This window comes from Sitophilus oryzae, unplaced genomic scaffold (genome assembly GCF_002938485.1).
Source record: "Sitophilus oryzae breed Bouriz unplaced genomic scaffold, Soryzae_2.0 scaffold_1801_pilon_pilon, whole genome shotgun sequence".
Classification (NCBI taxonomy): domain Eukaryota; kingdom Metazoa; phylum Arthropoda; class Insecta; order Coleoptera; family Curculionidae; genus Sitophilus; species Sitophilus oryzae.
The window spans coordinates 3,367,672-3,392,010 of NW_022146504.1; the positions used below are offsets into that span (position 1 = coordinate 3,367,672).

The 24,339-nt window shown below is 31.7% G+C and overlaps 1 protein-coding gene and 1 long non-coding RNA gene across 2 annotated transcripts in view; one reads left to right on the forward strand and one right to left on the reverse strand.

Moving 5' to 3' along the window:
* The window catches only part of LOC115882949, a 46,742-nt gene extending 25,134 nt beyond the window's left edge, over positions 1–21,608 (forward strand). The window contains exons 2-6 of the mRNA XM_030901216.1: positions 8,193–8,364; positions 8,455–8,649; positions 13,876–14,088; positions 19,302–19,517; positions 21,105–21,608. Of these exons, the coding sequence (XP_030757076.1) occupies positions 8,194–8,364; positions 8,455–8,649; positions 13,876–14,088; positions 19,302–19,517; positions 21,105–21,269 (960 nt within the window). The 5' untranslated portion in view covers position 8,193 and the 3' untranslated portion in view covers positions 21,270–21,608. The remainder of the gene's footprint in view (positions 1–8,192; positions 8,365–8,454; positions 8,650–13,875; positions 14,089–19,301; positions 19,518–21,104) is intronic.
* Positions 15,458–16,197, reverse strand: LOC115882950. The gene is made up of 3 exons (XR_004050299.1): positions 16,157–16,197; positions 15,852–16,100; positions 15,458–15,797 (listed from the first exon to the last, which is right to left on the reverse strand). It is a non-coding gene; the product is annotated as an uncharacterized LOC115882950 (long non-coding RNA).
* Positions 21,609–24,339: the final 2,731 nt, after the last annotated feature.

Sequence of the window (24,339 nt, forward strand, 5' to 3'; positions counted from 1 at the left end):
TTCCCAACAGTAATAGTTAAAGTTATCAATTAGAATTATATTGTAGGGTCGTTTATGACCTCAAAGGTATGAAGGTTTTTATTAGAGATGGGACATTCCTAAACTAATATTACAAATTTGATTAAAATGAGGACGGGATTATAACAGTGCCTGTGCTAGAACATTAATAATTTTAATGAAAGGTTGTGTATTTAGACTCATTGTCTTGTCTTAACCTAGTCTATTTATTCCAAAAACGTTTCATCATAGATATTAAATTTGGAATTAATACATGAAAACTACGGTGAATTTCTATCTGGCGTTAAGGCTTAACTATACCGGGTGCGTCGCAAGTGTGGCTCACTTCTTTAACATTTTTATTGGCGGCAGTTTCACGTTCAGGGGATAAAAAATTATTATTTAACTTAACTTTTTAACTTAATATAACAGGTAGTATTGTTTGATGAGCAATACTGGTACCTATAACATTATCAATATGTCGAGCTGATTGGGAAAATGATTGACCCGATGTTAACAAAAGTATGGCCCACAGATATTTTTTAAAGGCAATAGATACTTTTGTTAGCATCCAGCATGGTTTAATATAATAATAATTAATTCAAAAGGCTATTAAGATCGGCAAAAAAAAGTCTTTTTTAATTTCACTCAAATGAGTTATTTGGGTCATAAATGACCTAAATACAAAATATTTTCATGGTGTCTGTCTGTCTGTCTGTCCGTCTGTAACACGATAACTCAAAAACCGCTAAACCAAATCAAACCAAATTTGGCACAAAAATACTGTGGCACCCGAGAATATGGCCATTAGTTTTTGGTGGGAGTGGGGGGGGGGTTGTTAAGGGGGTATGGGAGGGGGTTAAACATTTTTAAAAATCGTAACTCCAAAATTACAGTAGCTAGCGAAACGCGGTTTTCAATTTAAGATTAGGAATAAATATTTGCAATAAAATTTGTAATAACATCAAAATCAGTCAAAGTCGCAGTTTTTGAGATAAAAAAAAATTGGAAAAATTCCTTTACTTTGAAACTAAAAGAACTGCCTACCAACTTTTTATTAACATATTTTAGTATGGGCGGCTATACGTGCCTCCCAGCGCCAATTTTTTTAAATAGTTTTAACACCATAGATTTAGGAAGAATAGATATCACATTATGCATTTTAACCCGATCAAACATTCGGAGGTTGACTACGTACTGTAAAAACCAACTGAAATAGAGAAGGCGACATTGCCACATATCAAATTTGCGCCTATCTACTTAGTTTGATACAAGGGTTTGATTTGCAGAAAAGGTGGCTTTAAAACCTTCACCGGATATCAATAAATCTCAATTTCTTAATTAAATTAATAGTTTATTTTTAAAGAAGCATGCGTAATAATATGGTTATTAACCAGAGGATATATGCGTTACTATTAAAGGACATGTTTACTGTTTAATGTGCTGAAACGTCTGGAACTATTGGCAACATCGCTGCTAGTCTTCCAGAATGAAATGAGCCGTCCTTCCCACTACCCCTCGCGACGGCCCATTGTCCGTTATAGCGTACTACTTTAGCTTACGGTGTGTTTGAAGTCGGAATCAAGTCCGAAGTGAACTTTTCAGTGTTTTTCAGTAGTTTTTGTTTTTGTTTAATGTACTTTTGAATCTGCGAATTTTCAATATGGTACGACAGTGTCAAATGTGTGGACAAATAAGCTCAAATTACCCGAATTTGTCTTTCCACAGGTAGGTATTGTTTCCGCCGCGCCGTAATCGTACATAGGCGTCCCACAAGGGAGCCTCTCACAATTAAAATAATTTCTAATTATATTTGTTGAATTTTGATCTATTAAAACAAGAACGTAGTAGCCGGTAATTGAATTATAATTCGTCTCAATTACTACCTAACTGTTGTAGATCATAACAAATTTGAATATAAACGTTACATTTGAAACTTTATTATAAGCCAGAAAGTGACATTTTTTTTTAAAATTGCGTCCTATTTTGGTCATTATATACGATATTCTAAAGGAATTTTGCTCAATAAATAAACAAAGGTGTTTACCCGTCCTTTTTACATTTTATTGCTTTATTATATCTGCCCCTTCGGCCTTGTTTAGACAATTTATTACCACCGTACAAATACATCTTCCTAGAGTTATTTGTACGGTGTGTTTAACTTTTTTTAGAATGGAACGAACTGTAAATAATTCTTAGGCTACTAGTTTTATACATAACTATATAGAGAGTAACCCAGGCCTCCAAAAAAGCTTTTTACCTATTACGTTTTTGGTTTGTGATTTTTATTTCAATTTTTTACAGAAGATGGGGGCCATTGTAACGCACATTTTCAAAATATTTTTGTCAACATACAGGGTGATTCAAACAGCAATACATATGCTTAATACAGTTCATGAAGATTAGGACATTTAACTAAAATTTGATTATCTGATGAAGCTACATTTAAAAGTAATGGATTTGTAAATAAACGTAATAGGTATTCATTATTATGCGACAGAAATCCCATACAGATTTTATGCTTTTAATGATAAATGCTTTCTATTGCGAGACTAAAAGGCAATTGCCTCGTATCAGAGCCATCATAATACAAGAAGAAGACTAAAAGAGTCAAAGCTTGTCTTATATATTCAAAAAAAACACAATCTTCTCATTAAATATTGATTTTAGGTATAGGAAGTTATTAATAAAATACAAGATTAAACAACTATTACACAGTACTTCACAGGAAGCTATCGATTGCGAACTAACTAAATCGTTACTAATTAGGTACTAATTTTGAAAAGTCCTTTTTAAGATAAAAAAAATGTAAAACTAAAACCTAAACTATCATTTGAGATTAAACGGGAAGTTCTAATTAATGTTGCCTATTCTAAACAAGAAAAATTTATTTATAAGTTAAGTTTTATAACATTCCTAATTAAATTTGGGCGAAAAAAAGATTTCTGTTTGCTGTAGGTAATTTTCTCAGGGAAAATATGTAAATAAAAATTATTCCAAAAAAGGACTGTCCTTTTCAAAAAAGGACAAGTGGCAACCCTAGGTATTTCTGGAATGGAAATTTAATGGCAAATCTACAACTTTGGTTTGAAAATATGTTCCGGCCACCTATGTTTACAAAAATGTCTAAAATGTGCCTCCATATTCTGAAAAAAAATTGAAAGAAAAGTCACCAACCACAAACCTAATATAGAACTGTTTCGGAATCCTGAGTCACCCTGTAAATATTCAAAAGTAACTGAAAGTTTATATAGAAGTAACTGAAAGTTTAAATTGAAAATCGACGTTGGAGTGATTTTCGAAAACTACTAACGTTTCAACATAAGTATATGTGGGATATTAATTGTATTATTATATTAGACCTTATAACAAAACTCATCTGACGAAAAAGTGTTAATGTAGTATATTAATATGGAGTAAAAATTTTACTAATTACTTTACTTTTACTTTACTAATTTAATTCGTTCCAAAAAACGATACGCCACTGGCCATTAGAACAATCGAAATGCGCCTAGTTGCTGGGGTCGGAAATTTTAGACGTCTCTGTCTCTTCTGTCCTTGTTTGACACATTGGAATGTTTGATACACTACCAACGAGCATTTATGAATGAGATGTTCGGTCTATCTTTATAATGTTTTTGTTTAACACCATGGATTATAAGCCGATAAAAGGCGGACCGCCAGAACAGTATAGTCACTGTTGCCCTGCAGTTTTACGATTTTACGTTTTGGAAATATATTTTTTTACTATATTGTAATTAATAATATTGGATAATGATAAAAAATAAATATTCTTGGGTAGTTAATCTACAATCGGTCAATGTTTTTTAAATGCACTGTTTTTGATTTTTCATATCAGTTTAATATAGTGGTATTACATTACACTCGATTAGAAACTTATATTTATTCATACTCCATGTTTACTTATTTTTCTGAAGCTATCACAAAATTTGACCTTGATTACTTAGCGAAGTAGTACGAAGAATAAAGACGCGTGTTACAAAAGTTTTGTCCACTTTTGTCAAAACTGGTTCAAATATTTCCCGAAACAATTCTAACAGCAATAAAAACAAACTACCAACAGGGTTTGTGTCGGTCGATTTCGATCTGTTTCGGAGATTGCAGCCGAGACAAGCCAAAATTCCCCGCAACCCGCAACATAAGAAAAGCATTCGGTTTATTTCTGAAAGTATTTCGAGAAATGCCTCGCGAAATGTTTCACGAAATATTTTCAGAAATATTTCGCGAAACATTTCATGTATAGGGTAGAGGGTGCTCTAGATTGATGACTTCAGGTAGAGGGTGTTTCTAGATTGATGATTTGATCGTCCAAAGGAGTCTTTTTTTGGGCGTAGTCGCGTGCCATTTTAATAATAAATACAGTATTATTTATTATTATTTACTGATTTGATAAAATTAAAAATTGGCGCCGGGAGGCACGTATAGCCGCCCATACTAAAATATGTTAATAATCAAAAAAATCTCAAAAACGGCGACTTTGACTGATTTTTATGTTATTACAAATTTTGTTGCAAATAGTATTCCTAATCTTAAATTGAAAACCGCGTTTCGCTAGCTACGTAATTTTGGAGTTACGATTTTTTAAAATTTTTAACCCCCTCCCATACCCCCTTAACAACCCCCCCCCCCACTCCCACCAAAAACTAATGGCCATATTCTCGGGTGCCACAGTATTTTTGTGCCATTTAGGTCATTTATGACCCAAATAACTCATTTGAGTGAAATTAAAAAAAAATTGTTTACCCTTACCAACCCCCCACCCCCATCAAAAACTAATGGGCAGATTCTCGGATGCCACAGTATTTTTGTGCCAAATTTGGTTAAAATCGATTGAGCGGTTTTTGAGTTATCGTGTTACAGACGGCAGACGGACAGACGGACAGACAGACAGACAGACACCATGAAAATATTTTGTATTTAGATCATTTATGATCCAAATAACTAATTGTGAAATTAAATGGTATGGTCGGCTAATAACAATGCTCACTGTGAATTGTACTCAGAAACTGTACTCTTTGGACCCGTACATTTTATTTGTTCTTGAAAGTTTTACACGTCTGAGGTATGACTATTATTATTTTACTTAGATATATCAAATTAAAAAAAAAATCCTTCATTTGTTCTCTTAACGCTCGTAAAATAACTATTAAAATAATCGCGCGATCCTTGAAACAAAATATAAATTATCTAGGGATACTGAAAGTAGCTGTATAATTATAATAGTTTTGACAGAAAAAACATAGGATAAATATGGTCAAGCGGGCATATATAACAACTGAATTGAGCAATAGGAATAGTCCCGTCTAAGCATAATAACCATATTACATTCTTTAGAATCTATGGTTAATCCATTCGGTCGATATATAAAAAACATCGCTATGGGCAAAACCGCATGCTATATATTTAAAGGTTCTTATTATATTTACTGCTTTAGAGAAACATACTTCAATTACAGAAAAGTCAATGTTATGAAACTGCATTTAGGTATTTTTTTTATCTAAGATCAGAATATATCTGTACCAACTGACTAAAAATATGTCTTACAAAAAGATAAAATCAAATACATGCATTTTTCATATACTGTGTGGTGCATCGGAACACAGGACATAGAAAATCCCATGTAAATTTGGAAATGGTCAAATTAGTAAAATTTATAATACGGCTCAGAGAAAGCTACAATAATTAAAATACCAGCAAAAATGTAATTGTGTCATTGTCAAATTCGATGTCAATCTTGTTTACAAAAATTTGAAGGTACCAAATAGAGTAATTTTGTATATATATAATAATTATGAATTTCGCAACTTCTGAAAATTTTGTTGAAAATTGTATTGCAGCAGTGTTAGATTTGGCCGCAGCTCAGTCTCCGGAAAGCCTATACCGAATAAGTCAACAGCTTAAAGAATCAACTAGACAGAGGTTTGAAACTAAAGGCACGGTATTAAGCACATGGAAGTGTGAAGACAAAAAAATAATTGAATAGGGAAAAAACAACAATAACTTGAATATTCTTCATGATGAAGAAAAGAAAAACATTGACTTCCGTCTATTGAGATTCCAGTAGGAAAAGACCACAGGATCTTTCGCCGAACGACTTCTTGCTGTGGAGAACACTCAAAAACCGTCTTTATCGGCATATTAAATCCAGAAATTTAGATGAACTGAAAACGACATTTCTGTGGAATGCTAAAGATTCTCCCCTTAAGACTCTATTACACTGTACTTTCGGGTCGCTCTCAGGGGTCGGATAAAGTGGGTGTGTGGACGAAGGAAATATATATTATATTTCAGAAATCTGCCTAAGGCTTAGTCCGATCCTGTCGTGTTAAGCCAAGGTTAAGCCACATCCAAAATTCCAAACACACGTGCTTTGATTAAGGTTTGCAGAGCTTCAGCATTTGCCATAAAATAGCGAGCAATTTGTTACAAAACCATATAAATTATATATCACTGTAATCACAAAACTTCAGTCTATTTCCGTATTGTAACGGAATTTTAAATTATGTCTTTATTTTCGAGAAAATTTAGTTCAAACATAAGGAATATTTTGTTGATGTTTGACGATCAAAATCGTAAAAATGAAGAAGTTATCTAAAAATGTGCTACAATACGGATATAGTATAATTCTTTATCTTTAATTTCCTTCTTCATTTGTGTAAAAATACCTAGCCAGCTTTACATGAAACGTTAAATGCCGAAGGCTTATTTTGGTCCTTTTTCGGACTAGTGAAATGGACTCTTAACAGCGTTGTATTGTGCTTATGTAAACATTTTTTAATTAGCATATAGTTTAATACAGTTCCTTTAGTTACAAATATTTCTTTTATTTGTTAAATTATTGTGGATGTATGTGGTATAGGCGAGGCCTGCTAGTGATCGAGTAATGAACAACAATCAAGTCATTCTCCGCGAATACTATTCGCAGTTCAACTAATTCTTTTGTAGATGATCATTCCAATTCCAAAAAAATAACCATCTTTTCCAAAACATAAATTATTGCAAACAAAAAAAAATGTGACACGGAATCTAACAATGGAATCGAATTTTTGCTACCTACATGTGTTTTAACTGTTTTGAAGTGTAATAACTTTTCGTCCGTACCTGTATGAAACAACTGAGTGAAAAAATATACATTTTCGTGATTTTCTACGTTAAAAATGTCTCTTGGTAAAACTCGCTACGAGCAACCGTTCTCAAGATATTTACAATGGAAATAGTCAATACATATATCATTATTGACAAAAAATAAACACGTTGAGTAGATAGTTATTTGACTGACACAATAAATTTGTGAAATTTTTATTTTTTTAAATTAATCCTAAATTTTTCTGCAAAAAAATGATATAAAACAGTTTTTGTTGAACTTTTGGCACAAAAACATTTCAAATTTATAATTTCAGTCTAATAACTATTTAGTCAATATGTTTAATTTATGTCAATGACAGGTATTGATAATTACGAATCTTTTCCAAAACATAAATTATTGCAAACAAAAAAAAAATGTGACACGGAATCTAACAATGGAATCGAATTTTTGCTGGTATTTTAATTTGAACGTAGATTTTTGCAAATAACTTTTAGATGCTTATTTCAAATAAAACTAAATTCTAGATGATAGTACAACTTTAACGCCTCTTCAAAAAAGTCTAATACAATTTTTGTATAAAATCATCTGGGAGATAATATTTTATCTTTTCAAAATTTACATGGGGTTTCCTATGTCCCGTTTCCCATGCACCACACGGTATATATTTTTTAGCCTTTCTGTATGTAATTCAAAATGCCGTCTGGGAAGTAAGTAGGATTCAATATACGCACTATTTTCTCCAAATACAAAGTTTTTATATAACAGAAAATAATTGGAAATTTTTTGGCGCATATAATGAGATTTCAACTTATTATCTAATATGTTATAAGGTTTGTTACAGTCACATTCACGCGTCACGGTGGCTGGGTATGATAGAAACTCGACCAGATAATGGTTAAATTTGTTTTGAATCAGATCACTAAAATCTGGTAATTTAAACCATGATTTAATTACTTTTGAAAAGTTCTTTTTATTATTGAAATAATAGTCATAAAATAATAGAAAAAGTGTATGATAAAAAAATAAGATGTGTTTTTTCAAATTATGCTAAAAAAGCTACTTCATAAAGGTGTTTTTTTGTTCACAGAATGAAGATTTTTGTTACAACAGTTTGTTTGCTTATATCCACGGTATATTGTGTGCCTCAAGGCAATGGTGTGACAGCTGGAATACCAGGGTACACGCAACTGAGATCAGATCAGATAAAGTATCTTCAAGAGAACGGGTTCGGATCTACCAGAAAAACTTTCAGACCTACCGTAAGTATCATATTAAAAAAAAAGATTAGCAGAATTCTAAATCTACATAGTATTATAATATTTTGTGATAATACAATTTAAAACCCCTAGGTAGCTTACGAAGAGGTAGAATACGAGGAAGATGAAGTAGCAGAATCAACACAAGGAGAACCTACTTATGCTGTACCAAACTACCCAGTACCACTGAAAACTACACCTGGGAAGTCGTACGCTACTGCAACACCCAAGTACTACGCTAGTCCTTCTTCTAACAACTTTAGAAGAGCTGGAGACAATCAAATTAGAGTGAGTTTATTTGCTATTTTTAATGTCTTGAAAATAATGTCATATAGGATAGGTATTAATGGCATTTCCAAGTATGAATCTGCTATAACACTATATTATTATGAAAACGAATGTTTTGCATTACCAAATACTGTATGATCGAATAAAAATAGCGTCAAAGACGGCTGGTGAATGACAATCGATGATAATTTTGGCGAGGTCAATATCTAGCCGTCATTTACTAAAAATTGACTTAAAACTTACTAATTATAGAAAAATTAAAAACGGATAGAACGTTTCCAGATACACAAATCTGTTTCCAAAAAATTATCTTCTGAATATTAAAATACACATTGATGCTGTGAGGCTGTCATAGGAAACTACGACTGCGATTTCTTCGATTTGAGAGTTTAAATTTAGGCAACCAATATTACTTTAGTTGCTGCGATTTACGACTTCTTCTATTTGGGATTTGCGAGATTCAGTTTAGGCAACCGATATAACTATAGCTGCGATTTGCGATTTTGCGGCGATTGTGATTTTGTAAACTAGGACCGTGATAACCTTATCTGCAAGTTTGAATTATTGGGAGTTGCGATTTGCGATTTTGTTGCGAATGTAATTTTGTGGTCCATTGAAGCATTTTATAGTAAACTACGATTGAATTTTTTATCTGATCTTATTTATTTATAGAAAAGGTATTATTTTCTAGGCCCAAGATCAATAATATACCGGGTGTTTCTTAAGAGTGGTTCGCCCCTATAACTTTTTAATCTTTTTCTTATAAAAAAATGAGATTTGGTATTTTAGTATATGACATAAAATAGGATTGATTGACGTATTCAATTCGTTTCGATCACTTCCTGTTTCACCGGAAATTACTACAACTTTTGATTTTTAAATGGATGCCATTCGCTACTTTTTTGCTTTAAAATGACACTGAGTAGAATGGCATATCGTATGCCAACTTTTGACATTTACGCTTAAAAAAATCGGACTGTGTAATTAGTAATTAAGACTTTACAATTTTTTTACTTGCCATATTTCTTGTCTTTCACGTTGTGACAAGTTAACTCTTCGTTGTGTCACACACAATCTGAATTTCGGATATGATGCAGAACTGATAAATTAGACTAAATATACAGGGTGGTCCGAATTGTATTCCGGAAACTTCGGCAGCATATTCTACAGATAAAAATAAGTAAAAAAGTTCGTATAAATGTATGACCTAAAATGCTTAGTTTCGGAGATACAGGGTGTAGAAGTTTCATTTTTATTTCAATTTGTTCTAAATAATTTCTGAAGTAACGTCCATATTTGGATGAAAATTGGTGTCTGGGAGTTTTTTGACATGAGAAATTTGATTTGATGTCAATATGACTCCTACTTGTAGCCGGCACCACCTACATGTGTTTTAACTGTTTTGAAGTGTAATAGCTTTTCGTCCGTACCTGTATGAAACAACTGAGTGAAAAAATATACATTTTCGTGATTTTCTACGTTAAAAATGTCTCTTGGTAAAACTCGCTACGAGCAACCGTTCTCAAGATATTTAGAATGGAAATAGTCAATAGATATATCATTATTGACAAAAAATAAACACGTTGAGTAGATAGTTATTTGACTGAAACAATAAATTTGTGAAATTTTTATTTTTTTAAATTAATCATAAATTTTTCTGCAAAAAAATGATATAAAACAGTTTTTGTTGAACTTTTGGCACAAAAACATTTCAAATTTATAATTTCAGTCTGATAACTATTTAGTCAACATGTTTAATTTATGTCAATGACAGGTATTGATAATTACGACTCCAAATATCTCGAGAACCATTACTCGTAGCAATTTTTACCAAGAGACCTTTTTTACGTAAAAAAAGTCGTAAATGTAAATTTTTTTACTCAGTAGTTTTAAACAGGTACGAACGAAAAGTTCTTTTCAAAACAGTTAAAATACATGTAGGTGGCGCCCCCTACAAATAGCAGTTATGCTGACATGAAAATCAAATTCCTCATGTCAAAAAACTCCTATGCACCAATATCGAAATATGGACGTTACTTCATAAATTATTTGGAAAAAATCGAAATAAAAATGAAACTTCTACACCCTGTATCTCTGAAACTAATCATTTTAGGACATACATTTATACGAATTTTTTTACTTATTTTTATCTGCAGAATATATTGCCGAAGTTTCCCGAATACAGTTCGGACCACCCTGTATATTAATTGCAAGGTATACCATGCAAATACTTAAGGCATGCAATAATTTTAAAAAAATTTGACGTGAGATTACTTCATAGTTCTTGGAGGTCTGGATGATAAAGATTTGAATTATTATGGGTCTCTTTTGTTTAAGAAGCTGCAGTTTTTCCAGTTAACCGTATGCGAAAATGTCAAAAGTTGATATATTATATGTCATTTTATTCAGTGGGTCATTTTCTATCGAATAAAGTAATAAAAATACCGAGGGTGTCATTATTAAAAAATGAAAAGTTGTAGTTAATTACGGTGAAAAAGGAATGAATAGAAATCAATTGAATACCGTCTATCAATCCTGATTTATGTCATATCCTAACATACCAAATCTTGTACCAAATTGTATCTTTAATTTTCTTCCAAAGTGCTTTTAGCAATTCAGATGAAATTTTGAAGGTAAAAGTTGCTATTAGTGCGACATATTTTAATACTAAAAAAGGGTCGACATATTTACCATGGACGTGCATATGCGGGTTGTCATTGGAATATTTTACTAAAAAAATATGTGCGCTACTGACTTTTTTTCTCTTGTTAGTAAAATTGAGTAGACCGTTAAATATTAAATGTTGATTCAAAGTTGTCTCTTGATATTTTGTCGATTTCGGTCTCCTTGATATACAGTATGTCCCCGGATTGTCTTTACAGACGGAAAATTTTTTTTATTATTGACATTTTCAGAAAAAGGCATTCTTCGTAAAAAAAATTTCTTGTTTTTAAATGGTTAATCCCGTTCTATAATTTTCTAAATTTCCATACCGTTTTAGAGAAAATTAAGAAAAACATAAAAATCTGGTTGAATTCTTTCCAAAGTCCTACAAAATCTTGGAATTTTAATTAACGTAATAATTTTTGTAAGTTTAAAACGTTAAAGAAACATAAAATTTATTTAGTTTAATGCTACGCAAAGGGTGATGATATAGTTATCGGAAAATATGATACTTTAAGAACAGCATAGGATATGACGTTAATTAAAGTTAATAATAGCCATCTATCAAAGAATGAAATCAAATTGATATTACCATAGAACTGCCTTTTGATTTTTAGGTTTTAGAAAAAATTCAGCCATATTTTCATGTTCTTAATTTTCTCTAAAACGGTATGGAAATTTGAAAAAATATAAAAAGGATTCACCATTTTAGAACAAGCAAATTTTTTTATAAAGAATGCATTTTTCTCAAAATGTCAATATTAAAAAAAGTGTTTCGTCTTGTAAAGACAATCCGGGGATATACTGTACAAACGCAATTTAATTAATTTTTTTTTTTTGAAAAAATAAAAAATATTTTTTTTTTTTGAAATCTTTATCTGAAAAATTTTTTATCTGAAAAAATAAAAAAATTATAGGGGGTGAGCCACCTTAGAAGATAATTCCTTAAAATAAGATCTTTTAAGAATTATATAAAAAATTAGATAACTGATATAAATAGATGATAACCGTAGAAAGAGTAGGTATGTGTAGTTGCAGCAAAGAATATCTTATTACAATAAAATTATAATATTCTTTGGTTGCAGCAGTTGCAGCATATTATAAAGTTTTAATACCTATACTATGTGTCGCAGATGTTAAAAAAAACTTAAAACTAAACAACTGATTTTTATTAACTTTTTTTGAACTGTTAAGCTATACCGGGTGCGTCTCAAAAGTGGCTCACCCGCTCACCCCTATAACTTTTTTATTTTTCCAAATAAAAAAAACAGATTTTGTATCTTAGTATATGACATAAATTAGGATAGATTGACGTATTCAATTGTTTTCGGTCACTTCCTGTTTCACTGGAAATGACTACAACTTTTGATTTTTAAATGGCACCCTCGGTATTTTTATATTTTATTCGATAGAAAATGACACTCTGAATCGAACGACATATCATATGTCAACTTTTGATATATTCGCTCAAAAACAAATTGTATTTTAAATATCAATCTAGAGTGCCATGGCTGTGTTAAAAACACTTATTTTTAATCAAGGAGCCTTGGCAAAATATATTTGATCGTCTAATGTTTTTAGTGTCTTGTCCTGGCCGTTTAAAAGATGCCCAAATCGTAATTTTAATCCCCCCCATATCTCAATTTAATTAATCATTCTCAACATTAGCTTATTTAGAAAAAGCATTTTTTTACGAATAATTTGATACCACACACTTGGTATCTCGAGTCAAACTGTCGTTATGTACCATGTATCATCTGCTGATGATGCTAACATGGTTAGCGAAACGCGCGTCCAGTGTAAAAGTAAAAGTGTTTTGGTGTATTGTGGTGATTTAGTGTAATTTTATTTTGTTATGTATCACATGTATATACATGTGGTACATAACGTAATACATAACATGTAATACATACAATTTCAAATAAACGAAAAAAAATATGCGAAAATGTCAAAAGTTGACATATAATATGTCATTCTATTCAGAGTGTCATTTTCTATCGAGTAAACTAAAAAAAATACCGAGGGTGTCATTTAAAAATCAAAAGTTATAATCATTTCCGGTGAAACCGGAAGTGATCGAAAACAATTGAATATGTCAATCACTCCTAATTTATGTCATATACTAACATACGAAATCTCGTTTTTTTTTATCTGAAAAAGTAAAAAAGTTATAGGGGTGAGCCACTTTTGAGACGGACCCGGTAGAATCATACACACACAATTATATACCTAGTACAATAATTAAACAATTTTAAAATCGCAATCGCAGGTTACCGTCGTAGCGATTTAAAAATCGCATTTGCAGTTTCAATTGCTCATCTCTCCTATGACTATTGAAAGAGTCCATATTTTTAAAGTATTATATATATTTTTCTTTAATTTAGGATTTAGAAAAAGACTACTTACCCATTATCTTGTCTTTTATATTGACAACCATGTTTTAATCCTGCCTGGTCGGTCATACCAAAACAACATCTTAATTAACAAATTAAAATTCGCATAAATATATCACCAAATACCTGCAATTAGAGGTTAGTTATCGATTTCTTCTTCTTTTCACAGCAAAATAAACTGGAAGAAATAGAGGAAGAAGAAAAGGATGAACCGGAACAACCAGACAGACTGACTGAATTGCTGCCTCAGTCCAAGTTCCAGTGTAGTAATAAGAAAACCGGATACTATGCTGACGAGGAACTAGGTTGTGAGGTATTCCATTACTGTCACGAGAATGCCAAGCATTCCTGGATTTGTCCTGAAGGATTTACATTTCATCAGGTAATCAATTATATATCTTCTATATAATAATTTTACCAAGTCGTTGGGACTACAATGGTTGTCTGAAAATATTATTTAGAATAAAACTAGTTTCTTAAGAAGGTAGGTATGTCGGGTTTATAAAAATGTAGATATATTTGAAATTTACACAGTGTATTTTCTAGTGCCGATATTACCGATATTTTCTATGTCGATCTTTTTCGATAATTTTTTTTTGAATCTAGATCTTGAGATATTGCTGCTCAAAGTCGTACATTAATTTAACATTAGTGTGGGCTCCCAATGCTTATATGCATCCGCCATGCGTCGTTCTTCGTTGATTTTATGCAATTTTATTGGTTTATTTAAAAAATTACAGCTCATACTTAAATATATGGTTGGAGTGACGCAAGAACAGTTAACCTAATAGGACTGCTCATTCAAACCAAAAGTGTCTACTAAACTACAGGATACATTAAAATACGCAACCAACCGTCCAATCAGATGAAAGAGGTACGTACCCTATCGTTGGGTATTGTGCAATCACGTGATGCTCATGTCGTATGACGGTTAAATCTTTGGTTAGAATTTTTGTTGTTGTTTTTACCTGTTTTTACAGTTTTTACTTTATTTTTCTATTTACATCAGATTTATATTTTGTAATTGCCTATCAGACAATACGTATTTAGAAAAATAATAAGAATTAGGATCGTGTTTTTTTTAAATCCTGGATATTAATTGGAACCCTTGATAACATTCTGCTTTTGATATAAAAAGTGCATTTTTGATTATTTACTTGGGCTAGGATATTAAAATATCGGTTGGATTGTACGACATAAATAGATGTAGGTATGATTATTTATATATATGTATGTATTTATAAAGCTTACTATCTGTTTTGCATTTTCAGTTTTTGATCAGACATTTCATTTTATTTGTGAAATGCCCACAAAAAAGCTTCCCATGATTCAACATCAGTGTGTTTGCTGCATAATGGATCATTCCTGCTGAATTTTTAGATCATTTGAAGACTACATGGAAAAAACCAGATAATATGTTACATTTTCATAGAAATTGTGGTCTTCATTTGAAATAACGTAAATAAATGTTTATACATATGTATGTGATGATTAAATTGGTGTTAAGGAAATAAAAATGTTTTTCGATATTAATATATACCTATATATGTATATTTATTTTGAAATAAATTACACTTTTAACAGTTTAATGGAGTTTTTAAAGCCAGTTATAATATTTATATTTTAAAAACTTGAAATCATGTGGATGTAATCACGCATTAAACCACAGACTAACTTATATAAGTCAAAAAGTAGATTTTAGTGTTAACTTTATATAACTTGTAAGTAAAATAATAAATAAAACAAATATGAAAAAACCAACAATTCTAATGTATATATTAAAATACAGTACAATAATAGGTATCTGATACCCTCACTTAACGTAGAATAATATTCTACCCAACTCAATACTATGTCCAACATGAGTTTCAAATATATCGGGCCCTAATCGTTCCTGAAAATAATATTTTTTTACATTGTTATACCATATTCTAAACTATTTAATATTTCAGTCACTTAAAAAGTTAATTTGTATTGAATAATTGTCTACCATTAAAGCAAATTTGGACTAGTATTTTTAATGGGCATATTCTGTGTATGGATATAGGTACTTCCTCCAGATTTTGGGTTCAACCAATTTATTCTTAAAACCTGAAACATCTACGTATAAAAAATAGACAGGTTACTAATTATAATAAAATTTACCCTTAGAATTATACTTCTTTAACAAATAATTTCCATTGGTATACTTTTCCATGACAAGTAATCAACTTCCTAACATTTTTTAATTGATGTAATACTTCCTCATGATGCGAAAAGAAAATCTTTTCTTTAGCACACAAAGGACAAACGATATGTTGGCTTACTTTCAGATTAGTTACTTTTCCATAGATATCCTCATGTCAATTCAAAGACGATGAACATGAAAATGATCATCACATGAAACATCACAAACTAAAACCTAATAAACAAGTTTATATCGAATATAGAAATAAATTTAGTGTTCTTACCTATTGTCGTCCAAATCCACGTTAATAGATAATTAATTTTTGGATTTTTATCTTTTATTTTTAAATATATCTTTCGAACTACTGGTTTAGTAATTATTAAATTAAACGAACTAAAAAGTCAAAAATAATAAACAATTCTCTTGTCAATTGTCAATTTTCTCCAGGCACCGAACATTATCGATAACGCACGATCTACGACGATTACTCCTTTGATCTGATTGGACGGTTCAATGACGGTTGGTTGCGTATTTTAATGTATCCTCTAAACTACTCGCTTTGTGACGTCATTGTAGCCCTTGTCATGGTTATTAGTCCTTATCCGGCAACCAATAATACACACACGTGCATTATTGGTTACCGAATGCAAAACGTTCATTATTTAGTTTATTTATTGCAAAACGTTCATTATTTAGTTACCTTATATGTATGCAGTATAGAAAATTAACTGTATAAATCGTATTAAATACTCGGATAATGCATTTTTAAGAACAGCAGTTCTCAGCATCACTTTTTGCAAGCATTCTTTTTAGAGTACTTCCATATTTTGCTTTAAAATAATTAATAAGCAAAATCGTGGGCACTTAGTATGCACTTTGTCACAATCCACAACACAAAATGAACGTATTTATACACTCTATAGCTCTAAAAACTTTAAAGACACCTTTTTCACATTTAAAATTGACAAAATAATTAACTCAAAATTTCTCAGCTGTTATTTTTATAAGATTACCATAGGCAACTAATAATACACACTATCATGACAAGGTCACGAAGGCTTTGACAAGGGCTACAATGACGTCACAACTGTCAGCTGAAGCGCGGGAAGAGGCGAACATACGTCTTATGAGGATGAGCAATCCTATTGGAGTGACGGACTACGCATGACGGGTGCATATAATAAACACAACTTTATATCTTGATTTTATATGGCAAAAATGGACAAATGACAGATAAGGCTCTTTTTCACACAACTATGGAAGGTAGAGATCTCTTCCATGTAAATTACGTCTACTGGATCTGTGTCTATGAAAGGAATGCGGATAAAAAACATTTAAATAAACAGCAATATATTTTATACATCCCTACCTAAATAGAAGAGACAGAAAAAACTCCGCTCACTCATTTCATTGGCTACTTGTAAATTTGTCGAATTTTTATTGATGGGACGCGTCGTCTAATTTTTTACGAGAAACATCGAGAGAATATCGTTTCCCCTCTTACGGATGCCTCGTAGCTACAGAACGTATAGACGTACTGTACCTACATAACTCAACAATGAATGTATAAATTGAAAAAAAGGTCTATAATTCATATTAAATAAACTTTTAGTCGCGTGATTAAGCCGGAGTCTCATGCATCCGATATCCGATGGTACGACATCCGAAATTTGAAGTTATCCTGTGAAATAAAAAAAGCCTGTCACATACATCCGAAAGTTCGTTCCGAAATTTGACAGTTTTGACATTTAGACCTGTCATTCCTATCAACAGTATCAACGTTAATTACATGTATTATTGGAGAAACACTTCTAAAAATAACTTCCTCGCCAAATATCCCGAAATTGCCCACTTTCCACTAAACTTGTTTTTAAAAACCAATGTTTTCAAAAAAGTGAGGTTAAAAAACACACGATATCGTACAAAAGTTAAACAAAATTTAACTTTATATGACGTCGGACGATTAGTTAAAAATATCGGATAAAAGTTGGTGTCAAAATATTTCAACCAATAGGAGCACCGTCGGATCGTAGTGTCATCGGATTTCGGATGGATGAGACTCAGGCTTTAAGCTTGACCAGCACAGCGTTGCCCACTTTTACATATTTTCTTTTAATCAAAATATTTTAGCAAAAATAAATTAATTATAAATATACCGAGTGCGTCTTAAAAGTGGCTCACCCCTATAACTTCTTTATTTTTTCAGATAAAAAAACGAGATTTGGTATGCTAGTATATGACATAAATTAGGATTGATTGACGTATTCAATTGGTCACTTCCTGTTTCACCGGAAATGACTACAACTTTTAATTTTTAAATGGCACCCTCGATATTTTTTACTTTATTCGATAGAAAATGTCATTCTGAATAGAATGACGTAATATGTCAACTTTTGACATTCTCGCTTAATAAAAAATCGTATTTTAAAATTCAATCTAGAGTGCCATGGCTATGTTAAAAACACTAATTCTTAATCAAGGAGCCTTGGAAAAATAGATTTGATCGTCTAATGTTTTTAGTAACTTATCATGGCCAGTTAGAAATTGCTCAAATCGTATTTTTAATCATATCTCAATTTTTTCAAATGGAACGAGGGTGGCTCATTAGCATATTTGGAAAAAGCATTTTTTTACGAATAATTTGATACCACACACTTGGTATTTCGAGTCAAATTTTCGTTACGAACCGTAAGTTATAATTTCAAATAAACCATATGCGAAAATGTCAAAAGTTGACATTTGATACGTCATTCTATTCAGAGTGATATTTTTTTTCGAATAAAGTAAAAAAATACCGAGGGTGCCATTTAAAAATCAGAAGTTGTAGTCAGTTCCAACAACAATTGATTACGTCAATCAATCCTAATTTATGTCATATACTAACATACCAAATCTCGTTTGTATAACTGAAAAAATAAAAAAGTTATAGGGGTGAGCCACTTTTGAGACGCACCCGGTATAAACAGTTATTATTTACATAAACAAAACTCACTCAATTGCGATGAGTTTTTACGGTTATTAAGCTATCTTGTAACTTCACACTAAAAGAGTTTATACCATTTATACCAAAAACTGGTAATACAAAACTAAAGTGTCAAACGAATGACAATTTTAGAAAATAAATAAGTAAATGTGTCAACAGAGCTATAATACCATCTGAATCCCCAGCGGGAAATTTAAATTCCAGTTAGTCAGCGCGGCGCCCAATATGTCCATTGTTGGCAACAATGAATTTAAAATTGCGCCCTCGATTACGTAACTAAAAGTTTAATTGGTATCGAATATACATAGGTGGTTTACAGTACTATCTATCTTTTTATGTCAAATTAATGTAATTTTTGAACATATAGTAGGTATAGATGTATTAATTAAAATAAGACAGGAAAAATTATAAGTACCTATTTAATTTATTTTAACTTTTTTTATAGATTCAGCTCATTTGCATGCCTCCTGGCGGTGATAACATATGCGAAAAATCTTCGGACTACCATTTTGTCAACGATTATCTCTACAAGCCTGTGAATCTGCAGGAATACCAGCAGAAGCCCAACGTCAGCTTAAGGTACTCTGATAGGTACTTCCCAGATGCTTACAGGCCCAGATATGATGACGAAGATGACGCACCAGTCCACCATCAGCATTCTGTAAGTATGGGATGGTTTCTAAGTTAAAATTTTTAAGTAATTAACTTTGGTTAAATCATACAGACACACAAATAAAGAAAGGTGATTTATTAATAGTTTATTAGTATCATCTCTAGTTCTCTAGATCATAATATACAGGGTGTCCCAATATTCCGTGGACATAGAACTACTATGTAGTTTTTGAATCAAAATAAGTTCATTAAACACAATTTACTTATATACAAAAGTGCTTCGTTTGTCCGTTAGAGGGCCATCAAATGGTTTTAATATATTTTAAGAACTGTTATATCGATTTAATTAATTGGGTGCCTGTGTTTTGCCAATCGCTTTAACATTTGACTGGAAGGGTGAAAACTACCCCATCCCTACATAAAATTTAGTAGAGATATTTTCTAACTCCATCAACTACTCATTTTTTTCGTAAAATGGTCCTTCTGGTATTTACTACAATTTTTGTCTCTTGTAAAAAGCGCCAACGCGCATATTTTTAAGAAAAAAAAGTGTTTTTCCGATGCCAACTTACAAAATATATTTCTTGTCATTTCAAGCTATGTAGGTGTATAAAATCTAGTTGGCGAAAATATGTAATGTTATGTTATTACATACCACAAATGATCTTTGACAATAAGCTTCATAAATTTTAAATTAATTAACGTTTGGATTTATTTTTATTGATGTCTTCTACAGGGGATACAGGAATTTATTTTAGGGGGGGCCCGGGATATATTTTAGGGTATAAATAAAAAGTAATGTAGAATATGCTTATTAGAGCGCCATTTTTAACCCAAAAGCCTAATAATTAACCCAATTTATAGATTTTAGGGAAAAATCAAAGATTTTCCTTGATTTAAGTACAAACTTGGGATTTTCAGGGGATTTCTAATAGGACAATGTCTCCTCAACGAACACCTCAGTAGGTTGAAGCTGAGAAACAACGGCGAATGCAGATTCTGTGGGGAAAATGGGGAATTGTTGCCATATTATCAACAAATTATGTTTTTTAACTAAAAAGATCTCAATTTTTTTTTAAAATTTGAATTTTTTTAAAACAAAATTGAGATATATTTTTAGTTAATAAACACAATTTGTTGATAATATGGACATACAACAGAGATTGTAGATTAAAATTACAAGAACGAAAATCCAGAAAAGATTCAAGAGTTCTCAAAATTTTAGAAAAAAATCATTTTTTTGTGAAATTTTTAAAGTAAAATAACTCGGTTATTTGGATTTGAAAAACGGCAAAGAAAAAATAGGTTTCTTTTATCGAGACCTAACAGCCCTATATTTGCACATTTAAGACTCGCCCTGTATAATTATGTCATGTTACCGGAGGAATGAGTTATCAAAAGCCCCAAAAGCCAAACATAAAAATTTGTCTCTTATGGCGTCATCTATCAGCAATATATTGAACAAACAGAAGCTACTCTTTAACAGAAGACTGTAGAAGAGCCTCCCTAATTTTTATTTAATACCTTCACCGTTTTGTCAAAACGAAATTATAGCACATATCTAAAATATATAAATTAGTTTCTACTGTTTGTAGCAATAACATATATTTTATTTTATTTTCCTTTTTATTCACAGGTAAGAGTAACAAACGTCCCACGTTATCAACCAGTCCAATCGACAACCTTTAGACCACAATCAACTTTATCACAAGTATTCAGATCGCCAGAAGAGATCAACATTTCTCTTCAACAAAGAAGGCCTCAATATTCCATTCCAAAATATGAAACCTATTCAAAATAATTTTTTTCTTTTGTATGCTTGCTTTCTTTCTTGACTTTTTTCGTTGATTTTTTTGAAAGTAAATCTTTGAATAAGTTACAACAGTAAAATAAAAGTTTAAAAAGGCTAGGTGAGAAAAGAAGTATTTTTAGAACTGTTTTTCAATGATTTATTTTCGAAATTCTTATTTTCACGATTACTGATGATGGATGAATATTTTGTGTGAATATAAATTAAATGTTCTTAAATTATGTTTTAGGTTTAATTTTATTTACTTAAGAAGTTGATTATTGTTTTAATTTTTGTGTTATTATACATGTAATTTTTTTAAAATAAATAAATTTTAATCTATGGATTTTATAGAGTGGTTAATTTAAAAGAAATATATTTAAACACAAAAAAATTGACAGTATTGTATACAGGGTTATTCGCGCTATTCGACGCGGAGTATTGTAGCTAAGTGATCACATTTTTAGAAATTATAAATATTAAAGTCATTAAAGTACTATTAGATACTACATTATTTTAAAGTTACAAATTGTCCCAAATAAATAAAAAAAATATTAAAGTTGTTTTTTACATGTAACATTCTGCATATTATTTATTACATTTTGAGATTATATGATTAAAATTAATGTAAATATGATTATGGTTTATGAATTATTACTATTTAGATATTATTGTTTAATAGTTACTCTTTTTGAAATAGTTACGATATGTTTATTGCGTCGCGTTTCTCTAGGCGTATTTCAGTTTTTAAACCCAAATAATGCTTTACAGTTTTTTTTATTTACTAAATATTGTGCTTCAACAATAAAACTAATACTGCCTATACAGGGTGTCCAAAATTTATTCCAAAGAATTACTAGATTACTAATTAAAGCGCAATAGAATGTAGAATGTTTAGGAGGGGGGTTACTCACTGCGATATTACAGATCTACTGTGTGTATGTATGTTACCCTTTCTTGAGTTATAGCGGGTTATAACTCATCATGCAGTCTCAATGCTTTGCCAAAAGCCAGTATCTGAGACGGCTCCACAAAGGACAGTTCTCCATCCTCGACATACCAACGTTTATGGCACGAAGGGTTGTCGTCTCGGCGCACTCAGTGATAAGGTGTTCTCGTGTTTCCCCATTTTCCCCACAGAATGCATTCGCCATTGGTTCTCAGCTTCAATCTACTGAGGTGTTCGTTGAGGAGACAGTGTCCTGTTAGAAACCTCGTGACAATTCGATGATTGTTTTTGGTTAAATCAATCTTTGATTTTTCTCGGTGTAAATTCTGAGGAACTTTTGTGAGTCTTAGATCGTTGGAGGATTCCCATTCCGCTTGGAGGATTCGGTTTCCGCTTGGAAAGCAGAACAATTCTGGTTAGTAGAGTATTCGCTTCTTTTCTATCTAGATCGTTTGCTTGTTCATTTCCTTTTCTATCATTTGTTTTCTATGACTTCGAATTGATGGTCACGGAGTTGATCGCTTTAGATCGCTAGTGCTGCTTGACTATGGGATAAGATGGCTATTTTCTGTTTTCGATAGTTCCTTTTTTTATAGATGGGAAACACCTTTAGGGTCAGAGTGTGTGGATCTCCCTCATGCGAGAGGGCCTACCTCCCTCATGCGAGAGGGCCTACCCACTAAAAACCCATCTGTGCTCTAAGCTCGCCAATCTCGGTACCGCCGAAAGCATTTCATCGAGATTAGAGACTTATCATTCTTCTATGTTGGTCTTGTCTGTACCCAAATCTTGTCTCTTTCGTCCTTCGCCTTTAGAATGTTCCTTAACATGCCGCAAATCGCTTCGAAATTTTCGTTCGATGATGTTAGAAGGTTTCCGACGTTTACTCTAGTAATCTTCGTACCACGTGACACTCAAATAGTGTATGGTTAGCCGAGTCTGACACCTCGCGATACCAGCATGTAGGAGAGTCAGCCTTGCAGATCCTGTGCCACGGAAAAAAAAGCCTTGCGGAACTTGCCAAATACTCCATGGCCAGTCATGGCTTGCGTGGTGTAGTATAGTCCGTGTTTACCTGGTCGCATTTTATCCAATCTTTGATATGATATATACAACCTAATATCAATGATTTTCATACCTATGAAAGCCTTTGTTCGCCTGCTATATGCTTCGTGTCTGCCCTTGCTCTAGTATAATGTTTCTGGCCTTTTTCCGGAAGGAAGTTCCATTTTTATATATTTGGTTTCTTTCCAGGATCAGTAGACTGATCGGAGGTATGATCGGAGCCAATGCAACCCTGAGTGCTAACTTCCTATTTATCCTTTCTAGCATGTTTTCGTAATGCTATATGGAATTCAATAGTTTCTATCTAAGATAATTTGTACGCATTCTTCGATAGCGTAGATTCCCGCCTGAAAGATGCTGGAGTAGGTGTTCATTGGTTTGGAGTATTTAGTTTTCGGCCCAAATACTCATCCCTGTCCCTATCAGTGTTCCATTAAAGAAATCATCCGAATCCATTCACCCTTTTTTAGCCACCCAGTGGATGTTAAAATATTTTCCTGAAATACATGTTAACACATACTTTAGGTTGGCACTTATACAAAATTGCTTTTTTATTATAGGAACTACAAATGCCTGACGTACTGTTGCCGAGACCGTATAAAGTATTAGGAACTTTTTTGAGAACACTCTTTGAACCGTGTGGCAACCCCTATTTGCGGCAACTTTTTGATAGGCACCCATATAACATCATGCCAAAAATAAAAAAAATCTTTAATTTGACATATAAATGATCAAAAAATTTTATGAACGTAATGTCGTCTCCAAAATCAGTTATTATTATTAATTAAACATAGTTGCGGCACCTTCTTGACTAACTATTCATAAATATATGTAAAAATTAGGTTTTGATTAAAAATATGATGAGCGTAATAATCCTGCAAGCTAATCTTAGACTATAAATGTTTCAAAATCGGTAAGAATAAAGTGAAGTAAATCTTAATAAAATTTGCCCAGGGTATCAGGGTATATTGTGTTTATGTTTTTAGGACACTCTGTACCTTATGAAAATAATTTCGTGAATAACCCTGTATATCAGAAACAAAATCTAACTAAATATAGATATCTACA